This window comes from Chiloscyllium punctatum, chromosome 36 (genome assembly GCF_047496795.1).
Source record: "Chiloscyllium punctatum isolate Juve2018m chromosome 36, sChiPun1.3, whole genome shotgun sequence".
Taxonomy (NCBI): domain Eukaryota; kingdom Metazoa; phylum Chordata; class Chondrichthyes; order Orectolobiformes; family Hemiscylliidae; genus Chiloscyllium; species Chiloscyllium punctatum.
The window spans coordinates 17054705-17080585 of NC_092774.1; the positions used below are offsets into that span (position 1 = coordinate 17054705).

Consider the following 25881-nt stretch of genomic DNA (forward strand, 5'->3'; position numbering starts at 1 on the left):
TAAGTTCAGGTAACCTTTATTGCAACCCAACTTTGTTACAGCATCAGATCCCCCCAGCAAAAATGCAGAGAAAAAGCAGTTGCTTTTTGAACAGCTCAAGGTCAAAGTGCACAAACCACACCTCCCCTGTCCCACCCCCCTCACTGTCTTTACTATTGGCCAGCACCAAGTTGTCTCTTTGTAATTGGATCCTTGGTACAGCCGTAACCTGAAGGAAGTATTGCCTCACTCAGCAATTTTAACCCATACCCTGTCTCCAAGTAAGTGGCTCCCTGCTCATTTGCCAGGAAGGGGCAGTGTAGAGTCAACCAGACTGCTGTGGGTCTGGAGTCAGGTGTAGGCCAGACCGGGTAAAGGATGCAGCTGGAACGACTGAGTGAATCCTTTCCCCCAATGGTGGTTCACTTCCCTAACAAGGGAGAGAGTGAATCAGATGGGGGCTTTCTCCCCCCCCCCCGACCTCCCCCTCCCTGAAACGGTCTCATCGTTAGATTCCGAACTGCACATTTCTGACCGAATACCGATTCTGACATCTGTCGTGGCGGGATTCAGACCCGGGAGTCCCCGGAACCGGGTTGATAGTCCAATCGATAATGGCACTCGGCCGTCACTCCTTCAATCTCCCTGCGATGGCACGTGAACTCGCTGGTGCTTCCGCAGGTGGGAGGAGTAGGTGATGGCCTTCCCAGACTGAGAGCAGGTGAATGGCCTCTCCCTGGTGTGGACCCGCCGGTGCCTCAGGAGGGAGGAAGATGTGCTGAAGCCCTTTCCGCATTTGGGGCAGCTGAAGGGCCTCTCTCCCGTGTGGACCCGCCAGTGGGTCAGCAGGTGGGAGGTATACCTGAAGCCCTTCCTGCACTGAGAGCAGGTAAATGGCCTCTCCCCCGTGTGGACCCGCTGGTGGGTCAGCAGGTGGGAGGAGCAGGTGAAGCCCTTCCTGCACTGAGAGTAACTGAACTGGCTCTCCCTGGTGTGGACCCACTGGTGGGTCAGCAGGGTGGAGGCCTGGGTAAAGGCCTTCCCACACACGGGGCAGCTGAAGGGCCTCTCCCCCGTATGGACCCGCTGGTGGGTCAGCAGGCTGGAGGAATCGCTGAAGCCCTTCCCGCACTGAGAGCAGGTGAACGGCCTATCCCCGGTGTGGACATGCTGGTGGGCCAACAGGGTAGAGGAATTGCTGAAGGTCTTTCCGCACTCGGGGCAGCTGAAGGGCCTCTCCCCGGTGTGGACACGCTGGTGCCTCAGTAGAGTGGAGGCCTGGGTAAAGGTCTTCCCGCACTCTGGGCAGCTGAAGGGCCTCTCCCCCGTGTGGACCCGCTGGTGGGTCAGCAGGCTGGAGGCCTGGGTAAAGGCCTTCCCGCACACTGGGCAGCTGAAGGGCCTCTCCCCCGTGTGGTCCCGCTGGTGGGTCAGCAGGTGGGAGGAATGTATGAAGGCCTTCCCGCAGTCGGTGCAGGGGAATGGCCTCTCCCCGGTGTGACTGCGCCGATGTGTCTCCAGGGCAGATGGGACACGAAAGCCTTTCCCACAGTCGCCACACTTCCACGGCTCCACCACAGGGCGGGATTCCTCAGGTTTCTCCATAGCCACAGCTTCAGCTGCACACAAACACGTGTAGAGCCCCTCCCTGCCGTGAAGTCCCCTTCCCAGGCCGTATAACTGTTCCAGGCTCCACGCACAGTGCGCTGAAACAGTGGGGTCTCTCGTCCAGTCCCACTGATGCTGAAAACGTCCTCGAACAGGAACCAAAAAGTGTGGATCCCTCTCACAGAAATCACAGTCAAAAATAGTTGCGGTCCCGATGGATTGAGAGACTGTCAGACATTGACATCAAAGTGAGGACTGCAGACACTGGAGAGTCAGTCAAAAAATGTGGCGCTGGAAAAGCACAGCAGGTCAGGCAGCATCCGAGGAGCAGAAGAGTCAATGTTTCGGGCATGAGCCCTTCAACCGTTGATTTTGAAACTTAGGTCTTCAGATTTTCATAAACTCTGGAAAAAGAGATTACAAAAGTCATCACTATCAGTGCAGGGTAGAAATTCAGAACAAGCAATTCTACTTTTTGTGGAATATTCTTTTGCTGTTCCATAAAATTGAAAGTACCATCCCACTCTCCCTTCCCCTCTGTTCTCACTCTGCTCTAACTAATTCCCCTGAAGGTGCTGATTCAGGATCTTACATGGGCAGAAAAAGCAAAAACATCAAGACTGACATCTCTCTGAATTTTGGATACCTCCACCTGAAAGTTAATATCTTTCACAACACTGGGATCCTGCTGAGAGTGAGCAAGTCTGATTTCAGGAAGCAAAAAAAATGTGTCAATTCAGCTACAATGCAGCTTCTTGAGGAAGGACCAGACACAAAATGGTTAATGACCCCGGGATAGTGGGAGCAAAATGAGACATCAAGGCATTAACACCAACACACTTCAGTCAAACTCTTCTGCTCCCAGTCAGGGCAAAACATGCTCTGAAAGTCCAGCCTTCACAACCACACTTCTGCTTTCACTGAAGACGATTAGAGTCACACAGCACGGAAACAGACCCTTTGGTCCAACCTGCCCAGATATCCTAAATTAATCTAGTCACGTTTGCCATCACTTGGCCCCTATATGGGCCGGGTGCTGACAGCTGGGACTAAATTGGGTTGGCTCTCTTGTCAGCAATGACGGAGTTGGACCGAAGGGTCTGTTTCTGTGCTGTACATCTCTATGACTCCAGTCACATTTGCCATCACTTGGCCCTGACCCATCTGAACCCTTCATATTCAGATGCCCATCCAGGAGCCTTTTAACTTGTCATCGTACCAGCACCCAACACTTCCTCTGGCAGCTCTCTCCATCACTCAAGCGACTCCACGTTGAAAGCGTCAGGTCTGCTGCAGAACTCCCTTGCTGGAGGGTCCCTTGGAGACACTTCAACTGGACTTCATTGAGTTGGAGAAATGAGTTGAGTTGCTATAAATATGTTTTGCTTATACTTGATGTCTTTTCGAAGTGGATTGAAGCCTACCCTCCTCCTAACGCTACTGCTGAGACTGTGGTGAAGATTTTGTTTAAGGAAATAATTCCCCGCTTCAGTATACCTGCGTTCATTAGCTCAGACAATGGACCACACTTTGCATGTAATATTAACGGAGAACTCTGTTCCCAGGTTTGTGTTTGTCGGCAACTGCACGGTGCTTATCATCCTCAGGCGGCCGGCCTTGTTGAATGTTTTAACCAGACGCAAGACTAAATTTACCAAATTAATGGCCGAATCTGGCCTCTCCTGGACCTACAGCGATGTTCCCTCCCTTTCAGCCTCGTCACGGGTAGAGCCTGGTTCGTTGGTGCTCGTCAAGAACTGGACTGGCAAAGGTCTCCACCCTCCTTGGGATGGCCCCTTCCAGGTTTTACTTCCCACCTGTTGAATCCTGTAGAAAATTAACTCTTAGTGCTTATCTGCAATGGATTGAAATGAATTGCATTTTGGGACTTTATGATGATATTGAGTATCCATTACTGGTTATTAAATACAAACTCTGTAAAAGGAAATATTGATAAAGCTTTACCTTACTTGCTGCAGGCGAGGCTCCAGCGGAGGAAATAGGCCGCGGGCACACTTCCGGCTTCGGGATGGCCACGCCCACTGATCCAGGTCCTGGTCCCGCCCCCTCCTCCGCCCAGGGGACACGTCAACCCCGCCCCTTCCGAACGCAGCTTGTAAACCCCGCCGCTTCGGGACAAAGCCCCGCCTCTGGGAACCAAACCTCTTTCCCATCCTGCACCAAACCCCACCCCTTCGCCGCGATCCCAACGAGAGTCAAAACCACGCCCCCCTCCCTCACGCGCAACCGCCCACAAAGCCGCGCGCCTCCAGCCTATTCCCGCCTATCAGCGCGCGAACCTCACGAAACACGTCCATGAGCCCCGCCCACCCGCTAAACCCCGCCCCTTCTGGTAAACCCCGCCCACCCAGGTGTATTTGGAAGCACTAGCTTCTGTAGCGCTGCTCCTTCTGCAGGTGGCTGTGCTGCAGGATCATAAGACACAGAATTAATAGCAAAACATCACAGTGTCATGCAACCGATGCAATATTTGGAACAAACCTGGACCGCTGCTGATTCCTTCATCTTTTAGAAGGGGTTGCAGGTTTCAGTTAATCAATGTATAAATTCCAGAACTTTAGATCAGATTCCCTACAGTGTGGAAACAGGCCCTTCGGCCCAACAAGTCCACACCGACCCGCCGAAGAGCAAAACACCCAGCCCCATTCCCCGTCACCGAACAATACAGGGCAATTTAGCGTGGCCAATTCACCCGAACCCACACGTCTTTGGACTGTGGGAGGATATCCGCGCAGATGTGGGGGGGGGGGGTGGAATTGAACCCGGGGCTCTGGCGCTGTGAGGCAGCAGTGCTAACCGCAAAAAAGCAGGTGACATTTTCTGTTTTTCAGCGGCAGCAGCAATCCAGGAGTGGGGAGTTACTGATTTGAGGTTTTAAATTTGAAGTTGGAGAGCAGAGGTTAATGGGAGAGGAGGGATGACTTATTTGTGTTTCCTTCTGTATAAGTCAGTGGGTACTGCATAACTCAGGGGTATGCACTGGGGCCCAAGTCTCTGGCACAGAGCCTGTCCCTGTTCCACCAGAAGGGAAGGAGGGAAAGGAGGAGAGTGTTAGACATTGGGGACTCGATAGTTAGAGGGTCAGATAGAAGTTTTGTTGGGAATTAACAAGACTCGCGGTTAGTGTGTTGCCTCCCAGGTGCCAGGGTGCGTGATGTCTCGGATCGTATCTTTGGAGTCCTGAAGGGAGAGGGTTTCCAACCCCAAGTCATGGTCCATGTAGGTACCGATGACATAGGTAGAAATGTGAGAAACAGAACTCAATCTCAAATCAATCAGCCTGAGACAAAGCCTTGGAAACAAGAACAATTTATTACAGTCTTACACGTACCGGACGCTTCTGCAATTGAGCAGAAATGTGTGCCAAAACAGAGCAGGTTCGCTTTCTTATTCAGTTTATAAGTTGCTGAATCACACCTCCCTCTTCCCATCCTATCATAAGCCGATTACCTCACTTGTTAGTAATTTTCTTATCTGGCCATCCTGCTGTCCTTGTCTGCATTCTTTGTTCCTTGTTTGTTACAGCTTGTTCTTTTATCCAGTTTCTCTTATCATACTAAAAGCTTTATTGTGAAATGTCCCTGCTGCTTCTTTTTGTGGTCAACTACAACACTTTAAAGTTATTTCCTAGCTTAAAACTATTTTCTTTAAAAGACCCTCTATATTCATTACGTACGCTACATGCTACAAGAACTCCGCTTCCCTTCCCCCCACTTCGCCTCCTCTGCAAAAAACAACATTTCTAATCTCCCACAGCAAGAGGGATAGGGATGTAAGGCAGGATTTCAGGGAGCTCGGGTGGAAGCTGAGGGCGAGAACAAACAGAGTGGTTATCTCTGCTTTGTTACCCGTGCCACGTGATAGCAAGGCAAGGAATAGGGAGAGATATCAGCTGAACATGCGGCAGCAATGATAGTGCAGGAGGGAGGGTTTCAGGTTTTTGGATAATTGGGGCTCATTCTGGGGAAGGTGGGACTTGTACAAACAGGACAGTCTTCACTTGAACCAGGGTGGGAAATTTGCTGGTGCTATTCGGGTGGGTTTAAACTAGCTCAGCAGGGGGATGGGAACCAGGGGTGTAGCTGCAATGCACAGGAGGATGAGAGCAGGAAGGACAGGGACAGGATTTCAGGGTCACAAGAATGTGCTGGCAGACAGCGAAGTGGTTTGAAGTGTGTCTACATCAATGCCAGAGTATCCACAATAAGGTAGGTGAGCTTGCAGCACAGATAGGTACCTGGGACTTGGATGTTGTGGCCATTTTGGAGACATGGATAGAGCAGGGTGAGGAATGGATGTTGCAGGTTCCAGGGTTTTGATCTTTCATTGAGAACAGCCAAGGCTGTAAAAGAGGGAGAGGCGTGGCCTTGTTAGTCAAGGATAGTATAACGGTGGCTGACAGAACTTTTGATGAGGACTTGTCTACTGAGGTAATGTGGGCTGAGGTTAGCAACATGTGAGGAGAAGTCACACTGCTTGGAGTTTTTTGATAGGCCTCCACAGAGTTCCAGGGAGGTGGAAGAGGGGATTAGCAAAATTATTCTGGGTAGGAGTGAAAGGAACAGGATGGTCATTAGGGGGGACTTTACCTTCCCCAATATTGACTGGAAATGCTTTCACTCGAGTACGTCGTATGGAACAGTTTTTGTCCAGTGTGTGCAAGAGGGTTTTCTGACACAGTATGTTGAAGGGCCAACAAGAGGGGAGGTCACACTGGATCTGGTGCTTGGTAATGAACCAGGCCAGATGTTTGATTTAGTGGAAGGTGAACACTTTGGAGAGAGTGACCATAATTCAGTTAGGTTTCATTTAGCGATGGGATAGGAACATGCCACAGGTCAAGAGTTATCGATGGGGCAAGAGCAATTATAATGCAATTAGGCAAGACTTAGGATGCATAGAATAGGGAAGCAAAATGCAGGGAATGGAGACAATTGAAATGTGGAGCTGGTTTAAGGAACAGATAATTTCTGTTCTTGATAGGTATGTCCCTGTCAGGCAGGGAGGAAGTGATAAGGTCAGGGAACTGTGATTTACGATAGAAATTGCGTCTCTTGTTACAAAGAAGGCGGAGGCTTATGTGTTGATGAGGCAAGATGGTTCAGATGAGGTGATGGAGAATTACAGATCAGCTGGGAAGGATTTAAAGAGAGAGTTAAGAGCAAAGAGAGGACATGAGCAGTCTTTAACAAATAGAATACAGGAGAACCCTAAAGCTTTCTATCGGTATGTGAGGAATAAGAGGATGATTAGGGTAGGGATAGGGCCAGTCAAAGACAGAAGTGGGAAGTGGAGTGTGGGCCCTGTGGAGATTGGAGAGGTGTTAATGAATATCTCTCATCGGTCTTCACTCAGAAAAAAGAGAATATTGTAGAGGAGAAGAATGAGGTACAAGATATTAGACTCGAAAGGATCGAGGTTAGTTGCATACAGGTGTTATCAATTCTAGAAGAGGTGAAAGTAGACAAATGCCCTGGGCCGGATGGGATTTATCAGAGGATTCTTTGGGAAGCGAGGGAGGAAATAGTAGAGCCTTTGACTTTGATATTTGAGTCGTTATTGTCTACAGGTTTAGTACCAGAGTGGAGGATTGCAAATGTGCCCGTGTTCAAGAAGGGCAGCAGAGATGACCCAGGTAATTATAGACCAGTGAGCCTTACTTCTGTTGAAGGAAAGCTTTTGGAAAGGAATATTAGAGATAGGATTTATAATCATCCAGCAAGCAACAATTTGGTTTCAGATAGTCAACATGGTTTCATCGAGGGCAGATCATGTCTCACAAACCTCATTGGGTTTATTGAGAAGGTGACCAAGCATGGAGATGAAGGTAGGGCAGTTGACATGGTGTACATGGACCTCAGTAAAGGTTCCACATGGCAGGCTGTTGGAGAAAATGCAGAGGCATGGGATTGAGGGTGATTTAGCAGTTTGGATTAGAAACTGGCTTTCTGAAAGAAGGCAGCGAGTGGTGGTTGATGGAAAATATTCAGCCTGGAGTCCAGTTACTAGTGGTGTTCCACAAGGATGTTTTGGGACCACTGCTGTTTGTCATTTTTATAACTGACTTAGACACAGGCATAGGTGGATGGATTAGTAAATTTGCAGATGACACTAAAGTCAATGGAGTACTGGACAGTTTGGAAGAATGTTACAGGTTGCAGGGGGACTTGGATAAACTGCAGAATTGGGCTGAGAGGTGGCAAATGGAGTTCAATGCAGCTAAATGTGAGGTGATTCACTTTGGGAAGAATAACAGGAAGGCAGTGATCTTGGAGTCCATGTACATAGATCCCTGAAAGTTGCCACCCTGGTGGATAGTGCTGTGAAGAAGGCATACGGTGTGTTAGGTTTCATTCGTAGAGGGATTGAGTTCCGGAACCGCAATATCATGCTGCAACTATACAAAACGCTGGTGCGGCCACACTTGGAATATTGTGTATAGTTCTGGTCCCCATATTTCAGGAAGGATGTGGGAAGTATTGGAAACGTTGCAGAAGAGATTTACCAGGTTGTTGCCTGGTCTGGAGGGAGGGTCTTATGAGGAAAGGCTGAGAGACTTGGGTCTGTTCTCATTGGAAAGAAGGCGGCTAAGAGGGGATTTGATAGAGACATATAAAATGATCAGAGGATTAGATAGGGTAGACAGTGAAAGACTCTTTCCTAGGATGGTGACCTCAGCTTGTACGAGGGGGCATAACTACAAATTGAGGGATGATAGATTTAAGACAGAGGTCAGAGGCAAGTTCTTTATGCAGAGAGTGGTAAGGGGGTGGAATGCCCTACCTGCTAAGGTAGTCAACTCAGCCACATTAGGGAGATTTAAACAATCCTTAGATAAGCGCATGGATGATTTTGGGATAGTGTAGGGGGACAAGCTGAGAATAGTTCAAAGGTCAGCGCAACATCGAGGGCCGAAGGACCTGTTCTGCACTGTACTGTTCTATGTTCCATGTTCTAAACTTAGTGCAGGAGGCTGAAAGAAATGAGCAGCTTTAAAACAAAAACCTCTTGGAGCTCAAAGCTTTCAATGAGAGTCTGAGCCCGGTGTTAAGTTCAGGTAACCTTTATTGTGACCCAACTTTGTTACAGCATCAGATCCCCCCAGCAAAAAGGCAGAGAAAAAGCAGTTGCTTTTTGAACAGCTCAAGGTCAAAGTGCACACACCACACCTCCCCCCCCCCCCCCCCCCCCCCCCCCCTCACTGTCTTCACTATTGGTCAGCACCAAGTTGTCCCTTTGTAATTGGATCCTTGGTACAGCCGTAACCCGGAGGAAGTATTGCCTCACTCAGCAATTTTAACCCATACCCTGTCTCCAAGTAAGTTTCTCCCCGCTCATTTGCCAGGAAGGGGCAGTGTAGAGTCAACCAGACTGCTGTGGGTCTGGAGTCAGGTGTAGGCCAGACCGGGTAAAGGATGCAGCTGGAACGACTGAGTGAATCCTTTCCCCCAATGGCGGTTCCCTTCCCTAACAAGGGAGAGAGGGAATCAGATGGGGGCTTTCTCCCCCGCACCACCCCCCTCCCTGAAACGGTCTCATTGTTAGATTCCGAACTGCACATTTCTGACCGAATACCGATTCTGCCATCTGTCTTGGCGGGATTCAAACCCGGGACTCCCCGGAACCGGGCTGATAGTCCAATCGATATTGGTACTCGGCCGTCACTCCTTCAATCCCCCTGCGATGGCACGTGAACTCGCTGGTGGGTCAGCAGGTGGGAGGAGTAGGTGAAGCCCTTCCCGCACTGAGAGCAGGTGAACGGTCTCTCCCCCGTGTGGACCCACTGGTGGGTCAGCAGGTGGGAGGATGTGCTGAAGGCCTTCCCACACTCTGGGCAGCTGAAGGGCCTTTCCCCCGTTTGGTCCTGCTGGTGGGCCAGCAGGTGGGAGGAATGTCTGAAGGCCTTCCCGCAGTCGGTGCAGAGGAATGGCCTCTCCCCGGTGTGACTGCGCCGATGAATCTCCAGGGCAGACGGGAAATGGTAGCCTTTCCCACAGTCACCACACTTCCACGGTTTCTCCACAGAGCGGGATTCCTCAGGTTTCTCAATGGCCACAGCTTCAGCTGCACACAAACACGTGTAGAGCCCCTCCCTGCCGTGAAGTCCCCTTCCTAGGCCGTATAACTGTTTCAGGCTCCACACACAGTGCGCTGTAACAGTGGGGTCTCTCGTCCAGTCCCACTGATGCTGAAAACGTCCTCAAACAGGAACCAAAAAGCGTTGATCCCTCTCACAGAAATCACAGTCAAAAACCGTTGTGGTCCTGATGGATTGAGAGACTGTCAGACATTGACATCAAAGTGAGGACTGCAGACACTGGAGAGTCAGTCAAAAAATGTGGCGCTGGAAAAGCACAGCAGGTCAGGCAGCATCCGAGGAACAGGAGAGTCAATGTTTCGGGAATAAGCCCTTCGTCCGTTGATTTTGAAACTTCAGTCTTCAGATTTTCATATACTCTGCAAAAAGAGATTACAAAAGTCATCACTATCAGTGCAGGGTAGAAATTCAGAACAAGCAATTCTACTTTCGGTGGAATAATCTTTTGTTGTTCCACAAAATTGAAAGTACCATCCCACTCTCCCTTCCCCTCTGTTCTCACTCCACTCTAACTAATTCCCCTGAAGGTGCTGATTCAGGATCTTACAGGGGCAGAAAAAGCAAAAACATCAAGTCTGACATCTTTCTGAATTTTGGATACCTCCACCTGAAAGTTAATATCTTTCACAACACTGGGATCCTGCTGAGAGTGAGCAGGTCTGATTTTGGGAAGCAAAAAGAAAGTGTGTCAATTCAGGGTGAACCTGCAATGCAGCTTCTTGAGGAAGGACCAGACACAAAATGGTTAACGACCCCGAGAAGGTGGGAGCAAAATGAGACATCAAGGCATTAACACCGACACACTTCAGTCAAACTCTTCTGCTCCCAGTCAGGGCAAAACATGCTCTGAAAGTCCAGCCTTCACAACCACACTTCTGCTTTCACTGAAGACAATTCGAGTCACACAGCATGGAAACAGACCCTTTGGTCCAACCTGCCCAGATATCCTAAATTAATCTAGTCACGTTTGCCATCACTTGGCCCCTATATGGGCCGGGAGCTGGCAGCTGGCACTAAATTGGGTTGGCTCTCTTGTCAGCAAGGACGGAGTTGGACCGAAGGGTCTGTTTCTGTGCTGTACATCTCTATGACTCCAGTCACATTTGTAGGTAATATTAACAGAGAACTCTGTTCCCAGCTTTGTATTTGTCGGCAACTGCATGGTACTTATCATCCTCAGGTGACCGGCCTTGTTGAATGTTTTAACCAGACTCACGACTAAACTTGCCAAATTAATGGCCGAGTCTGGCCTCTCCTGGTTATGCTAATCCCTGTGGCCTTATTCCAGATGTGATCCATGTCTGCGGGTAAGACACGACTGTCTCCAGCTGAGAGTCTCTCTGGTCACCCCCTCCGTACCCCTTGGAACGATTCGGCTCCCTTCTCAGTCCACGTCCACCACATGACCGAAGCAATGATTGGTTATGTTCTTGCTCTATCTAATGTTATGCGTGCCTTTCACTCCCAGGAGCGTGCGGCCTACAGCGATGTTCCCCCCCTTTCAGCCTCGTCACGGGTAAAGCCTGGTTCATTGGTGCTCGTCAAGAACTGGACTGGCAAAGGTCTCCAACCTCGTTGGGATGGCTCCTTCCAGGTTTTACTTCCCACCCCTACAGCGGTCACAGTCGCTGGACGCTCAGCTTGGGTCCAACAGCACCATTGAGAATTGATTGACCGCACCAATCAAAAGGGGGAAAGACGAGGAGAGAATACTGGAATCTGAACAAAAGGAGTGGACCCTGTCCAGTTGGGTTTTTGAATCCTGCTGTTGTTCTAATGTTAATCTTATTACAGATACTTGAACTAAGAGGAGGGACATGTGGGGGATCGATTATCTCCTCACCTTTCTGATCACGTACAACATCCTGATGGGGAAAGGCTCTAAGTATGGATGGGACCAGGAATGATCAGAGATTATCCACCACCCATACTGAGGAGATGTCGTCCAGTACACCGGACCAGACCCCTTTGACGTGTGGAACGTGATGAAGATTGATTATTGTAATGGACTCTTCCATCAGAAAGACCAGATGGTCCATCTGGACAGTAGAAATCAGGGGGAGTTACCATGGCGTTACCGAACCTGTCTTTTTGATTTTACCTGCAGACGCAAGCCTAGTGAGGATAAAAATGATCAACCCCGTCATTATGGTAAATATTTTAAGGGCGCCCAGGAACACCATCCCTTTTTGTAGGACGGGCCGACTCGAGAAAAGGGAAGCCTGATAGGGGAAACTCCTCAATCCACAAGGAACTTCTTTATACAGGCCCAGAGAACGCTCTTCACCCCAGAGGCAGTAGTATGTTACTCCTCTCTATCGGGAGATGACTGACTTGCCCCGTCCCCAGTCCCCGATTCCATTGTATTCGTCAGACTCCCTACTGCCGACCCTCCGCAGAGAAATACAGTATCGCTTTCCAACACTGTATGAGCCTCCTCCTACCTGTTAGCTGACATCTTTTCACTCTACTGCAGGGTCGTGTGAGAATTGCTTTAATGGAACCGGCTATGGGTGTGCAATTGTTCATGTTCCACATAACACCGCCAGCCTACTTGAGACCTGTCCCGCCCACTCGCGTAAGACAAAAGGAGCCTTATACCTCCTGCCCATGTCCAAAGATGGCTTGTGTTCCACTGGCTGGGGGACAACAGGCCTTATGCGTAGTAAGTAACTATACCCATCTCCATGTGCACACCGGGAAAGGAACCCTTCCCTTGTGCATTTATAGGTCTTTTCTCATTTCAGAATGTGATACTGTCGCCAAGACCATGTGCAATAAAGTTAAGGGAGAGCCCAATAAGAACAGCATTGTGAGGACCATACAGCACAGAAATAGTCCCTTCAGTCCAACTCATCCATGCCGATCAGATATCCTAAATCACTAGTCCCATTTGACAGCACTTAGCCCATATCCCTCGAAACCCTTTCTCTTCATATACCCAGCGAGATGCCTTTTAAATGCTGTAATTGTACCAGCCTCCGCCACTTCCTCTGGCAACTCACTCCTTACATGCACCACCCTCTGAATATAAGGGCCTTAGGGCCCTTTTAAATCTCCCCCCAACCCTAAAACTATTACCCTCTAGTTCTGGACTCCCCCATTCCAGGGAAACACCTTGTCTTTTTACCCTCTCCATGCCCCTCCTGATTTTATAAATGTTTGTAGGGTTACTCCTCAGCCTCTGGCGCTCGAGAGAAAACAGCCCCAGCCTGTTCAGCTCAAACCCTGACAACATCCTTGCCAATCTTTTCTGAACCCTTTCAAGTTTCACAACATCCTTCCTGCAGCAGAGAGACCAGTACTGCCACACAATATTCCAAATGTGGCCTAACCAATGTCCCGGACAGCTCCAACATAATCTCCCAAATCCTGTACTCAGACGATTGTGGGAAAGTTTTCAAAGCCCACAAAAGACAACCAGGGAAAACATTGAGGTGTCAACACCCGGGGGGTTGTGGGGGGGGAGGGGGGGGAAGAGTGGAGAAGGGAAAGGAAGCCAAAAGTGCTGCAGCCAAGGCAGAGGCAGAACAGAGGATGCACAGCCGGCTTGAAGCTGCATGTGCTGTACTTTTCCCTGTTGCATTTACTTGTGGAAATTGGGTGCATTTTGAAAAGGAAACCGGTAAAGATATCTACTCCTCCCAATCTCTGTCCTCCTCACCTGGTATTAACTCCCAGCCCTGAGCTGACAGGGTCTGCTCCCGCCCTGGAGTCACTCCCATTGCTCCAAGTGAACAGATTTTCCCGCCCCACCATTTACCCAGACGGAGGGATTTTCATTCATTCAGTGTCACTTCCGCGTTGTGACGTCACGGAAGGAGCGGATGGGCGGGGCCATATTTACATATGTTTAGGACACCTCCTCCTACTGCCCCCTTGACCATGACCCCACCTCCCACCACCGAACCATCATCTCCCCAGACCGTCCATAACCTCATCATCTCAGGGGATCTCCCACCCACTGCCTCCAACCTCATAGTCCCACAACCCCGCACCGCCCGTTTCTACCTCCTGCCCAAAACCCACAAACCTGACTGCCCCGGGACGACCCATTGTCTCAGCCTGCTCCTGCCCCACCGAACTCATCTCTGCATACCTCGACACGGTCCTGTCCCCCTTAGTCCGAGAACTCCCCACCTACGTTCGGGACACCACCCACGCCCTCCACCTTCTCCATGATTTTCACTTCCCCGGCCCCCAATGCCCTTTCTTCACCATGGACATCCAGTCCCTGTACACCTCCATCCCCCATCATGAAGGACTCAAAACCCTCCGCTTCTTCCTCTCCCGCCGAACCAACCAGTACTCTTCCACTGACACCCTCCTTCGACTGACTGAACTGGTCCTCACCCTGAACAACTTCTCTTTCCAATCCTCCCACTTCCTCCAAACCAAAGGAGTAGCCATGGGCACCCGCATGGGCCCCAGCTATGCCTGCCTCTTCGTAGGATATGTGGAACAGTCCATCTTCCGCAGCTACACTGGCACCACCCCCCACCTTTACATCCTCTACATCGATGACTGTATCGGCGCTGCCTCGTGCTCCCACGAGGAGGTTGAACAGTTCATCCACTTTACCAACACCTTCCACCCCGACCTCAAATTCACCTGGACCGTCTTCCCCTTCCTAGACCTTTCCATTTCTATCTCTGGTGACCAAATCAACACGGACATTTACTATAAACCGACCGACTCCCACAGCTACCTAGACAACACCTCGTCCCACCCTGCCCCCTGTAAAAATGCCATCCCATATTCCCAATTCGTTCGTCTCCACTGCATCTGCTCCCAGGAGGACCAGTTCCAACACCGCACAACCCAGATGGCCTCCTTCTGCAAGGACCGCAATTTCCCCCCAGACATGGTCGACAATGCCCTCCACCGCATCTCTTCCACTTCCCGCTCCTCCCCCCTTGAGCCCCGCCCCTCCAACCACCACCAGGACAGAACCCCACTGGTCCTCACCTACCACCCCACCAACTTCTATGTCCAACGTATCATCCGCCATCATTTCCGCCACCTCCAAACGGACCCCACCACCAGGGACATATTTCCCTCCCCTCCCCTATCAGTGTTTCGAAAAGACCACTCCCTCCGTGACTCCCTCGTCAGGTCCACACCTCCCACCAACCCAACCTCCACTCCCGGCACCTTCCCCTGCAACCGCAAGAAATGCAAAACTTGCGCCCACACCTCCCCCCTTACCTCCCTCCAAGGCCCCAAGGGACACTTCCATATCCGCCTCAAGTTCACCTGCACCTCTACACACATCATCTATTGCATCCGCTGCACCCGATGTGGCCTCCTCTATATTGGGGAGACAGGCCGCCTACTTGCGGAACGTTTCAGAGAACACCTCTGGGACACCCGCACCAACCAACCCAACCACCCCGTAGCTCAACACTTCAAATCCCCCCTCCCACTCCTCCAAGGACATGCAGGTCCTTGGACTCCTCCATTGCCAGACCATAGCAACACGACGGTTGGAGGAAGAGCGCCTCATCTTCCGCTTGGGAACCCTCCAACCACAAGGGATGAACTCAGATTTCTCCAGTTTCCTCATTTCCCCTACCCCGACCTTGTCTCAGTCAAATCCCTCCAACTCAGCACCGCCTTCCTAACCTGCAATCTTCTTCCTGACCTCTCCGCCCCCACCCCACTCCGGCCTATCACCCTCACCTTGACCTCCTTCCACCTATCGCATTTCCAACGCCCCTCCCCCAAGTCCCTCCTCCCTACCTTTTATCTTAGCCTGCTGGACGCACTTTCCTCATTCCTGAGGAAGGGCTTATTCCCAAAACGTCGATTCTCCTGCTCCTTGGATGCTGCCTGACCTGCTGCGCTTTTTCAGCAACACATTTTTCAGCTCTGATCTCCAGCATCTGCAGTCCTCACTTTCACGAGTCAATGAAGGCAAGCATGCAGATACAGCAGGTAGTGACGAAGGCTAATAGCATGCTGGCCTTCATAACAAGAGGAATTGAGTATCGAAGCAAAGAGGTGCTTCTGCAGCTGTACAGGGCCCTGGTGAGACCACACCTGGAGTACTGTGTACAGTTCTGGTCTCCAAATTTGAGGAAAGACATTGTGGCTATTGAGGAAGTGCAGCGTAGGTTCACGAGGTCAGTTCCTGGGATGGTTAATGGACAGGGGGCACTCGGGGTGGGGGGGGGGGGGGATAATAGATAGAGGGCGCTTGAATGGCGGTGGAGAATGGATAGGGGGTGCTATGGGTGGCCAAGATTAAAAGGGTTAATGACAGTCAACACTTATCAGATTGTTCCTGGAACAGAAAAAAACTTGCACTGAAAGCTCTCAGAAGAGGGGTGTTTCATATGTATTCCTTCAATTAGTTTTGAAATATTATTGTGTATCTTAAGTGTTAAGGTATACTTGGCATATAGAGAGATGGCTTTGGTTGTTGGAGGTCAGTCATCTCAGTTCCAGGACGTCTCTGCAGGAATTCATAGGGTCGTGTCTTCTTAGGCTCAACCATCTTCATCAGTGACCTTCCTCCATCATAAGGTCAGAGGTGGTGATATTCACCAATAATTGCACAATGTTCGGCACGATTCACAACTCCTCACAAACTGAAGCAGTTCAGTTTGAAATGCAACAAGATCTTAACAATATCCAATGGGCTCAGGAGTGGCAAGTAACATGTATGCCATGCCAATGACAAACAATGACTCATCCCCAAAAGAGATAATCTGACCACTGCCCCGTGATATTCAACAGTGTTACTGTCACTAAACACCCCACTATCAACGTTCTTGGGGTTTACCATTGACCAGAAACTCAACTAGACTAATCACAGACACAATGGCAACAAGAGCAGGCAACAGGTCAGGCATACTGTGACTCCCCAAACCCTGTCCATCTTCTACAAATCACAAGTCAGCAGTGTAATGGAATACTCTCCCACCAGCTTGGATGGATGCACCTTCAACAGCATCCAAAAAGCTTGATACCATCCAGGACAAAGTTGCCTGCTTGATTGGCACCATCTCCACATACATCCATTCCCTCTGCCCCACTGTTCAGAAGCAGGAATGTGTACAAGATGCAACACAGAAATTCACCAAAGATACTTAGAAAATACCTTCCAAACCAACAACCACTTCCATCTAGAAGGACCAAGGCAACAGATGCTTGGGAACACAACCTCTTGCAAGTACCCCCTCCAATCCACTCACCGTCTTGACTTGGAAACACATTGCTGTTCCTTCAGTGTTGCTGGGTCTAAATCCTGGAATTCTCTCCCTCAGGACATTGTGGGTCACCGTACAGCGTGTGGACTACAGAAGGTCACCACCACCTTCTCAAGGGGAACTAAATGCTGGCCAGCCAGCGATGCCCATGTACCACGAGTAAGTTTTAATAAATGATTGAAACGGAGGGTTGGAACCTGCAAACTAAACAATATCAACGTTCAGGTGGAACAGATGTCGGGCTTTGATTCTGTCCTGATGTGAGGACAGATAAAGAGTGCTGCACTGGCACCAAATTGGAAATAGAGTTTAGAGTTGAATGCCTGTTGTGTTTCACTCAGTGTATCAATCTAACATCGATTAAAGATTAGTCCCTGACGTATACGTCGCCAACATCCAAAAAAAGACGATTAAAAAGACATATGGGACTCTTGATTTCATCTCTTTAATGGCGGATGTAGCACCCACAATCCCATGCGATCAGTAAACCGTTCTATCGGCCGTGAGCAGTGCTGATGGTGCGCATGTGTGAGATCGATTTGGGGGCCCCGCTCCTCATTGCTCTGATGGACGGGGAGACGAACCTTTGGGAAAGCCTGAAGGACCGGAAGGAGCCTGGTCCTCCTGCCAATCAGAGCCCTTGTATTGTCTGAATGCGGATGGTTTTGACCATGAGCTTCTGAAGCTGTTGCTACACCTCTCTCTCTGAATGAAGGTTAAGCTTTATCCCAGGTTGCAGCTTCCTTCCTCTGTTTAACATCTGGGAGGACCGCACTCTCTTTTCTCACCCTCTTTCCCATTTCTTTTCTCATCCTTGGGTTCAGCTGTTGGTTTGTAGGAGCTGAGGGGAAAAAGAAAGTCAATCGAGGTGAAGGGACAGACTCTGGAAAAGGTTGGTCTAGATCTGTGCCTGTTAATGTTTGACAGGCTTTGTTTCCTGAGCTTGATACATTTACTTGTCTGGAAAAAAAGGATGGTGTCTTGATCCATGTTGGGGATGGAAGTGGATTATGCTGTGGGTGACTTGCTCGTAGTAGTCCAATAAGTATTAGATAAGTAATCATGACACACAAACCTTGGGTTATTGACTGTCTATTCGGAGCTCACGGGGAGAGCCAAGTCGACCTAATAGTCACAAGTCACTCTGACGAGAAACAGAGAGTTGTATGATTATATAGGTTACAATCATTTAACAATTAGCAAACTGTTAATTGCAGGAAATTGAGCAAACTGAGGCACTTTGCCCAGTCACGTAGTGTCTGGACAGTGTTGGTTAGTAGCTGATGTGTACAATAGGTCCTTGCAAAGAGAAAGATATTCCCACGCAAGGAAAGAATTTGTTTATCAGGTAGCAGTACAGCTGCAAGTCCGACTGTCTCTATTGAGCCTGGGAAACACAATCTTAGCCTGGGAAACATAAGGTTTGGCAAGCAGGCACTAAGATGAGATTGAAAGTGGTTTCCAGGTTTTTAATATGTGACTAAATGGCTGACTAGAATATAATAATTCTCCCACAATTCCTTCCTTCCTTTTCTTTCACCAAATCAGGAGGTCAGTTCAGAGGAACCGGCAAAAGGAGGGACCCAGTGGGGTTTGTTGGCGATGGGGGTTTAGAGTCGCCAAGGTAACCGTCATAGTCCAGGTCACCAGGATCAGGAGAGAGAGTGTCAGTGACACCATCCATTGGTGCGGAAATGTCAGAAATGAGAAGCGGCACAAGTTGGGAAGATGCTGGGATATTCGGCATCAGAAGGCAGCTGAAATGGGCACAGCACTGTTTCTGGAAAATAATACTAAGTGCTCGCAGAACGAAACCAGCAATGAGAAGCACAAGGCCCTGGAAGAGAGCGGGAGCCCAAAAGCCAAGCCAACCACCCATCCATGACCAAAGGTCCCAACGGGGAGTAGTGTCATGGAGGGAGGAGGCCGCCTCGCCAATGTGGGCGGCAATGTTAGTAATGTTTTCACTGGAGTCGGGGATGTAGATACAGCAGTCAGAGCCGATAAGGGCACAAGTGCCTCCTTTCTCAGCTAACAGGGCGTCGAGGGCCATGTGACTTTGGAGAGCAATGGTGCAGACAGTGACCATCCCTGCACTGAGCAGGTCAAAGGCTGAAGGTGTGGCATTGGCAATCTCTTCCAGAGTGGTAGCAATTCGCTAACCTTCACCCTCAAGGTGGAGGGTAGCATAGGGAGGGGAGAAGGTAGAGAAAAGGTGCTGTAAAGTTGTCAGCGCTCTTTTGATTTGTGGTTTGGAAGTCTCAAAAGGCAAAGTGTGGGAGTGGTAAAGGAAAGGGACAACATAACCTAAATACCAGCTGCCAGTCCAGGAGGTAGGCAGCCAGGGGTAAGCCGTATGGCCACAAATGAAATCAGTGCCGTTGGAGGGCAACAAATGATTGCATTGGGTTCCAATCCAAAAGGTGGGAAGTGAGGAATTGATGGCGGTCTTGTTGGGAGCCCTGAGGTTAAGTATGCTCCTGTCTGCAGTGGGCTGGTAAGCAGTTGAAGTAAGGAGTAGGGAGTGCAGACACTTACTGAAACCAGCCTGTCATCCTGAGGGATGCTTGCTCTTGATGCAAGTACTTCCTAGATGTGGAGTCATGGCAGTGAGATTGGTGAGGAACAGGGAGGGGGGTGTTCGGGCAGGGTTGTATTTTTTTTTCTCTTCTCTACCCCCACACTACCACCTTGCTGCAGGAGTGCTTATATTTCCCCCCGCACCCATGAGACGTGTGTAGGTGTGAGACACAGTGAAAGACAATAAGTGCACAAATCTTTATTCCACTTTCACCACCAGGAAGAAAGGAAACACCTGAGTGGCCAGTGACGAGCAGTGCCCTTCTCAGAGGGCAATGCTGCAAGATCAAACAGTGAGGGGGAGGGCAGGGATCAAATCAAAATAGAGTTGGAGGGGGAAATAATACACTCCACTCCCTGCGGTGCCCACCTCTCTCTGAACAGCCCAAAGGTGTTGGTGGGCACCGCGTGCTCCTTCTCCAGAGACACCCCGGCTCTGACATACCCACAGAGGAGGGGCAGGCAGTCGCCCTAACGACCCCCTCCATGGCCTGCTGCCTGGACCTGTTTATGACCAGTTTGGCCAGGCCCAGGAGCAGAGGAGGTCCTGTGACCTGTCCTCCCCACATCGCACTGGGTGCCCAAACATGACAGGAGTGATAGTATTGAGGCTGGAACCAACCCTTAAATGTATCCATTGTATATCCCACTGATTGCCAGCGGAGGTGGGTATTATCCCCGTCAGAGTTTGGGGTGCTCACCCACTTAGGAAACCGGGGGGATGTGAAAAGTTGTGACAGCAGCAGAGCGACCCTGATACAGCCCCCCATTCAGCAGGGTCAGATTCATTAAAAGGTATGGATCTCAGGGGGAATCCCTCCCTTGGAGTGGATGGGAATATGGGCACAAACCCAGCAGCTCGAGCGGCTGTCCTTTTCTGCATAAAGGTATGTCCTGTAAAGAAAAGTATGACACTGTCATTCCCATTTACTACAGATCACCAGGTTATCCATTGTGGCCCAATCAAGCATAGTTAGTGAAAGAAAGATAAGGAAGAGTGCAGTGAAAGGCAGAATGATCAGGCTGAACCATTCACGATGAAGACTGAAGATGTGTCTCTGACGGGGGTCTTCTGGTGTTCCTCCAGGAGGTGGCGCTCGTTTTCATTGTGTTGTGTGTGTGTCCATGCGGCCTCCCCATGACCTTGACTGTTGACCGGGGAACCCCAGCAGGGACTAGGAACGGGCCTTTCCATCTCAGCCCCAATATGCCCCGGTCCTACAGGCAGGGAGGATTGGAAATGAGGGGTCGGGGCTGGGGAGGGAGTTGGGGATGGGAAGTGAGGGTTATTTGAAATTGGAGAACCCAATCCTGAGTCCTCCGAGCTGGAGGCTGCACAGGCGGGAGATGAGGTGTTGTTCCTCCAGGTTGTGGTTTGGTGTGGTGTGGTAACGGAGGAGGCCAAAGGTGGTCATGCCAGGAATGGAGTGGGGGAGGGGGATTAAAATGGGTGGTGACTGGGAGGTCCGGTCGGCCTCTGTGGACCCGGCTGCGATGCTCGGCGAACCGTTCCCCAAGTTTATGCTCGGTCTCCCCGATGTAGAGAAGACCACCATTGGCAAACACATGGCAAATGCAGTACCACAATGTGAAGTGAGAGCCTTTCTGTAGAAATAAAAGCTGAAAGGAGGTGTATTGTTTAAATGGTGATGGATTGGGATGTGGAGAAAGTGAGGACTGCAGATGGTGGAGATCAGAGTCAAAGTGTGGTGCTGGAAAAGCACAGTAGGTCAGGTAGCATCCAAGGAGCGGCAGAGTCGACATTTCGGGCACCAGCCCTTTATTAGGAATGATGTGTGGACATACCAAGGGGCCTCGGCGTCCTCCTACACCAGTCACTGCCAGTTGTCAGACAGGTGCAGCAAGCAGTCAGCAAGGCAAGTGTTATATTAGCAAGAGGAATTGAGCTCAGAAGTGAGAATGTCTCTCTGCAGTTAGGGGATCATTGAATATATTCGAGGCTGAGCTCATCTGATTTTAGAACAACCATGAAGTGGATGTTTATGGGGGAAGGCAAGAAAATGATTTTAAGACCAGTACAGAACAGTTACTGGGTCATACAGCACCGAAACAGACCCTTCAGCCCAACTAGTCCATGCTGACTATATTCACAAACTAAACTAGTCCCACCTGCCTGTGTTTGGCCCAATTCCCTCTGAACCTTTCCTATTCATATACTTATCCAAATGTCTTTTAAATATTGTTACTGTACCTGCATCCACCACTTCCTTTGGACATTTATTCCACACACAAACCACTCTCTGTGTTGAAAAAAAGGTGCCCCTCCTGCCTTTTTGAAATCTTTCTCCTCTCACCTTCAAATTTGCTGCCTAATCTTGAACCACCCACCCGAGGGAAACAATACCTGGCAGTCTCCTCATCGGGGTCGGTTCCTGAGGATTGGAGGGCGGCTAATGTTATACCACTTTTTAAGAAAGGAGGGAGAGAGAAAGCAGGAAATTATACACCAGTTAGTCTGACCTCAGTGGTGGGAAAGATGCTGGAGTCTATTATAAAGGATGAAATTACAACACATCTGGATAGTAGTAACAGGATAGGACAGAGTCAGCATGGATTTATTGAGGGGAAATCATGCTTGACTAATCTTTTTGAATTTTTTGAGGATGTAACTCTGAAGATGGACGAGGGAGATCCAGTAGATGTAGTGTACCTGGACTTTCAGAAAGCTTTTGATAAAGTCCCACACAGGAGATTAGTGAGTAAAATTAGGGCGCATGGTATTGGGGGCAAAGTCCTAGATTGGATTGAAAATTGGTTGGCTGATAGGAAACAAAGGGTAGTGATAAACGGCTCTATTTCAGAATGGCGGGTAGTGACCAGTGGGGTACCGCAGGGATCCGTGCTGGGACCGCAGCTTTTTACAATATATGTAAATGATATAGAAGATGGTATCAGCAATAACATTAGCAAATTTGCTGATGATACAAATCTAGGTGACAGGGTGAAATGTGATGAGGATGTTAGGAGATTACAGGGTGACCTGGACAAGTTAGGTGAGTGGGTAGATGCATGGCAGATGCAGTTTAATGTGGATAAATGTATGGTTATCCACTTTGGTGGCAAGAACAGGAAGGCAGATTACTACCTCAATGGAATCAATTTAGGTAAAGGGGCAGTACAGAGAGATCTGGGTGTTCTTGTACACCAGTCAATGAAGGCAAGCATGCAGGTACAGCAGGTAGTGAAGAAAGCTAATAGCATGCTGGCCTTCATAATAAGAGGAATTGAGTATAGAAGCAAAGAGGTGCTTCTGCAGCTCTACAGGGTCCTGGTGAGACCACACCTGGAGTTTGCATTGTGTTGTGTGTGTCCATGCGGCCTCCCCATGACCTTGACTGCTGACCGGGGAACCCCAGCAGGGACTAGGAACGGGCCTTTCCATCTCAGCCCCAATATGCCCCGGTCCTAATGCTGAGGCTTGGCGTTCCCGTGAATGTAAACTCTGAAGAGTTTTGGTTCACTGATGCAATTATTTCCCACTTGTCCAACACGAGAGTGTCCGCTGTTTCAGCCATTGGGATGGTTTTGATTCATCTACTAAATACATCTACTCTTATTAGACAATATTCATAACAATGTACGTGAGGTGATTCTATAAAAGCAAGTTGTCGACAGGGAAAAAGGCTGACCAGGCAAGGAGGTGGTTAACAAACACACTCTCTCTGCCTGCACCCCTCTCTCTCTCTGTGTAACACTCTTCAACTTTCTCCATGTCTCAGTTTGTCAGCTTTGATTATTCCTTCCTTCCAAGAGTAATGAGGCACTCACATTCCAGAACAGCCCAAGTTAGGGAGTTGAGCCTCATAAATCCTGACACATTGCTGCTTAGCCAAGTGTGCAAACTCTCAATCCCTCTCAGCTGTTCCATTTGTAAATTGAACACTATTTCCAAAGCAAGTTGTTCATGTCTCTGCATGAGTCCACAACTCGGGGGAAGTACAACGGAGTCTTTCATAGTTGCCCCAATGTGTCCTGTATGTCGAATTCATTCAAGTCAGGACATCCTGAAGCGAGCGATTATACTTACTGCAGATTTCTACTCACCAATTAAAAGTAATGTTGGGCACTCGAACAGATCGGGGGCAACTTGAAGCATGGCACGGACCTCAGTGTGAGTCCAGGGCTTATCAAATAGGGTTTCACCTCTCAAAGCCCTGGGGTAAGCAAATTCATTATTACTAACTTTGTAAAGCACAAGTGCTCTCAGCAACATTACGTCCAGACTCTAGGACCCTGTTGAGTTCTCTCACTAGTATCTTGTGGCTGAGTAGGGAGAATTGTATCAACATTTCTAACAGCATTTTTGTCCCTGGCCAGCTTTCCTCTTTATTTTGGACACAACAAAAGCAGCAACCACCCTCTATATTTCATCTCTCAAAGGATATCGGCCGGTGACCTGAGAGGACCAGGGTATCTCCTGCCTGACTCGCCAACTGTGGGGGATGGAAATAAAGTCCCATGTCAGGAAAGAATTTGTTTATCAGGAAGCAGTAAAGCTGCAAGGCCAACCGTCTCCGCTGAGCCTGGGAAACACAAGCTTTAGCAAGCAGGCACTAAGCTGAGATTCAAAATGGTTTCCAGGCTTTAATATGTGACAAAATGGCTGACCCAAATCTAATAATTCTCCCACATCATCGCAGGGAATTAAACAAGAGAAATGAAACACAATGAGAAATAAATACATGTTTGTGTTTACTGTATGTTTATGAGGAAGAAAACCAGAGGGAGGGATCTCACAGGTTTCTCCTCATGCCCAACTTGAGGAATTCTCTCTCTCGCTTACATTTAACTATTCGTATGCAGCTTGGATTTACATCACTAGAAATAAAGCATCTGTTATCAAATACGCATAGAGATAGACAGCACTGATGTAGACTTTTTCTCTCCCTCATGCACATACGCACACATAGAAGTCCATGCCAGTGAATGTGTATCTGCAGAATTATATTTGCTCAAAAAATGCAAAATCTGCAGGCACTCAATACGTGCAATATTTTGTGAATTCCACTTTGGAAATAGAATCAGTCTGACCCAAGATCGGGACACAGAAGACTCTGACCTCACACCTTTATTGCATTGTCTGAGCTGAGATGTCACATTTTGCTATGAAACTGTTAGAAACGAAAATCGCTTCTTAATAATCGCTCTAGACAAATTCAGGAAAACAAAGTTTTATTAGCAAGTCTGCAGAGTTGGGCACCCTTCTGAGTAAAAGGCGCGCTGAGGCTTACAAAGTTTCTCATTATATACAGCACAAGTCCCTCCCCTCCTTGGTTCTAATGAGCCATGAGGTTCACATTCTTAAAAACATCATTATTCTCCAATTCGCACCCTTATCACAAAGTCTGCAACAAATGTCTCCAGACCCTCCCCTTCCTGGCTCTTAACGAGCCATGAGGTTCACATTCTTAAACCGTCATTATTCTCCAACTTGCATCCTTATCACAAAGTCTGCAATAAATGTCTCCAATGTTCCTAGAGGTGTTGTCTTTCTCCCCCTGTAGTCTTATCAGTCAAAGACTTATTCTTCTCTGTCTGTGCTAGCGGTCTTATCAATCTGTAGCAGATGTCTCTCGAGTCGTTTCCCTGTCCTGCAGTCTTTATCAGTCAAGGACTCATCCTTCCCTGCCTGTGTTTATGGTTTCATCAATCAAGGGCCTGTTTGTTTTTACTCTGCTCACAAACTGCATGCACAATTTTAAACTATTCTACTTTTTAGTATACAAAATGTTTTAGAAAAGAAGCAAAAGTTTTGTCTTTTATTATAGATCAGTCTGTGGTCTAGGCACATCTTAAAGTTTGAACCGAAATTACCTCTCACACTTATCTTGGTCAGGCACATCTTAAAAAGAGAAAGGGTGGAATTGTGAGGCAATTTCGGTTCAAACAATTAAGATGTGCCTGAACCAACAGGCTGCTCTATAATAAAGGACAAGACTTTTGCTTCTTTTCTAAAACATTTTGTATACTCAAAAGTAGGATAACTTAAATTGTGCAAATGCTGACATTTTGTGAGCAGAGTAAAAACAAGTCCTTGATTGATGAAACCATTAACACAGACAGGGAAGAATGAGTCCTTGACTGATAAGACTGCAGGATAGAAAAACGCATCTGCTACAGATTGATAAGACCGCTAGCACAGACAGAGAAGAATAAGTCTTTGACTGATAAGACTACAGGGTAAAAAAACAACTCTGGAGACATTTGTTGCAGACTTTGTGATAAGGGTGCAAATTGGAGAATAATGACGGTTTAAGAATGTGAACCTCGTGGCTGGTTAGAGCCAAGGAGGGGAGGGACTTGTGCTGTATATAATGAGAAACTTTGTAAGCCTCGGGGCGCCTTTTTCTCAGAAGGGTG

At 48.8% G+C, this 25881-nt stretch overlaps 1 protein-coding gene across 1 annotated transcript in view; it reads right to left on the reverse strand.

Annotated features, from left to right (window-relative positions):
• Positions 1-25881, reverse strand: part of LOC140460018 (uncharacterized) — a 30995-nt gene continuing 5114 nt past the window's right edge. Inside the window, exon 2 of the mRNA XM_072554424.1 lies at positions 1-1821. Coding sequence (XP_072410525.1) covers positions 616-1821 — 1206 coding nt within the window. The 3' untranslated portion in view covers positions 1-615. The remainder of the gene's footprint in view (positions 1822-25881) is intronic.